The sequence below is a fragment of the Penaeus japonicus genome, unplaced genomic scaffold, assembly GCF_977035675.1.
Source record: "Penaeus japonicus unplaced genomic scaffold, GWHDUDI00000001_assembly GWHDUDI00000010, whole genome shotgun sequence".
Lineage (NCBI taxonomy): Eukaryota > Metazoa > Arthropoda > Malacostraca > Decapoda > Penaeidae > Penaeus > Penaeus japonicus.
Window position 1 is genome coordinate 39,148,349 of NW_028234412.1, and position 2,500 is coordinate 39,150,848.

The 2,500-nt window shown below is 35.4% G+C and overlaps 1 protein-coding gene across 2 annotated transcripts in view; it reads left to right on the plus strand.

Moving 5' to 3' along the window:
- Nucleotides 1–2,500, plus strand: part of LOC122267438 (legumain) — a 10,450-nt gene that overhangs the window by 969 nt on the left and 6,981 nt on the right. For both annotated transcript variants that reach the window (XM_043037500.2, XM_043037501.2), the window contains exons 2-4: nt 929–1,083; nt 1,433–1,530; nt 1,970–2,276. In XM_043037500.2, coding sequence (XP_042893434.2) covers nt 937–1,083; nt 1,433–1,530; nt 1,970–2,276 — 552 coding nt within the window. In that variant the 5' untranslated portion in view covers nt 929–936. The remainder of the gene's footprint in view (nt 1–928; nt 1,084–1,432; nt 1,531–1,969; nt 2,277–2,500) is intronic.

The following is a 2,500-nucleotide window of genomic DNA, read 5'->3' on the forward strand; positions in this document are numbered from 1 at the left end:
CATGATTATTATTATCCTTATCATTATTACCATTATCATCATTATAATTATCTTTATTATTATCATCATCATCATCATAACATCACCACCACCACCATCATCATCATCATCACCACCATCATCATCATCATGCATTTCGTCAGTCACTAAACAACTTCGCCCTTTGGAGTGAAGCATGACTTTCAGATTCCGTAATGCATGAACAAGCGCTTGAGAAGAACATGCACGATTCTAATAGATGCATGACTCTTGCTTGCTTGCATCAGTGTAGTTGATCAGAATGACTCGTTGAAAGAGCTGGAATTTGCTTGGAATTAAATCGTCTTTTTTTTTAATATCTTTTTTGAAAATATTAATCTTCTCTTCCTGGAAAAATGTTCGGATTAAATTATATTGGAAATATTGGAAATATGAATTGTAATAATAGGATATTTTTGGGTATTTGATTTTTATAGTAAATGTTCGTTCCTGAATTTTGTAATGAATTTTGTATTTTGTTTCATTATCGTGGATTATCATTAGCATTGTTGCATGTTGTTGCTTGGTATCATTATTATTATTATCAATATCATTTTCATTATTATCATTGTTATTATCATCATTAATATTGTTATTGTTATTGTTGTTACCATTATCATTATTAATAATATCATTGTCATTATTATCATTGTTATTATCATCATTAATATTGTTACTGTTATCGTCATCGTCATCATCATCATCATCATCATCACTATCATCACCATCATCATCATGTTTATCATTATGATGTTGATGATGATCATTATCATAATCACTATTATGATCTTTAGGTTTGTCGCGTTGTTGTTGCTGATAACTACAATCGTTAATAATGATAGTATTATTATTTCCATCATTACTATTTATCACCATCATCATTATTGTCATCATATCTACCATGTCTAAGGACCATCCATGGGGCTCATGGTGGAACTACTGAAGGTGGTGGCCGCCCTCGCGTTGGTCGTGGGCGGCGACGTGGCAGAGGCGAGGCAGCAGAAGGGGGAGCTGTGGGCGGTTCTCGTGGCGGGGTCAAGTTCCTGGATGAACTATCGCCACCAGGTCAGTCGGGGTTAGCCAGGTCATGTCTTAGAGGTGTTTATGTGTGGTTATGTCCCGTGGCAAAAGTCTATTGGGGAGAAAAAGATATTTGGAAAATATAAAGACAGAAATATAGGTGATTGAGAGGGAGTACATACACAATCCATAAAGATGAATTGGATTAACTAGAATTTAACAAAAAAAAACAAAAAAATAGAATTTATCTATAAGAAAAAAAAAAACGCATCACCCCATCACGTAATCAAGACTGTCATATATATATATATATATATATATATATATATATATATATATATATATATATATATATATATATATTTATATCTATATATGCCCCTTCCTTCCATAGGCCGATGTGTGCCACGCCTACCAGATCCTGCGCCAACACGGGGTGCCAGACGACCATATTATTGTCATGATGACAGATGACATTGCATACAACCCTGAGTGAGTCCGACCTCCCTCTGGTCTGGCCTTTTAATATCACGATTTTGCGATTTGAGTTTATCTGTTCATCTCTTTCTTTTGGAATTAGTATTAGTATTAGTAGGATGTTGAGGATTGTGATAATTACGATTAGGGATTATCATTATTGTCATTTTTATCGGTATTATTATCATTATGATTGATGTTATTATCAGAGTTGCTGTGAAGTTTATCATTTATGTTATTATTGTCATTATTGTAATTGGTTGTGACCAGATAATCATTTTTAAAAAATATTATATTAATACGAAAAAGTCACACATTAGTGTGTGTTTTTTCATATCTTAAAGGATATATATATATATATATATATATATATATATATATATATATATATATATATATATATATATATTTTTTTTTTTTTTTTTTTTTTTTTTTTTTTTTCTTTTTTCTTCAGGAACCCCGACCCCGGCGTGATCATCAACCGCCCCGGAGGACCCAACGTGTACCAGGGCGTCCCCAAGGACTACACCGGCGAGGACGTCACTCCCGAGAACTTCCTGAAGGCGCTGAGCGGCGACGCTGCAGGACTCCAGGGCGTCGGGTCCGGGAAAGTGGTCCGAAGTGGCCCCAACGACCGCCTCTTCGTGAACCTGGTGGACCACGGGGCGCCGGGCATCTTCGCCTTCCCTGACTCGTACCTCAAGGCCACCGAACTCGCGGACACGATCCTGGCCATGCGCCGCGGCAGGAGGTTCAAGGAGGTGGGGCCACTTGCATCGCTGCTCGCTCTGAGGACAGTTTTGTATGCGCTTGGGGGCAGTTTGTGATTGTTGTTATTATTATTATTGCTGTTATTATTATTGTTATTATTATTATTGCTATTATCATCATTACTATTATTATCATTACTATTATCATTATTATTATCATCATTATTATTATCATTATCATTGCTATTATCATCATTACTATTATCATCATTATT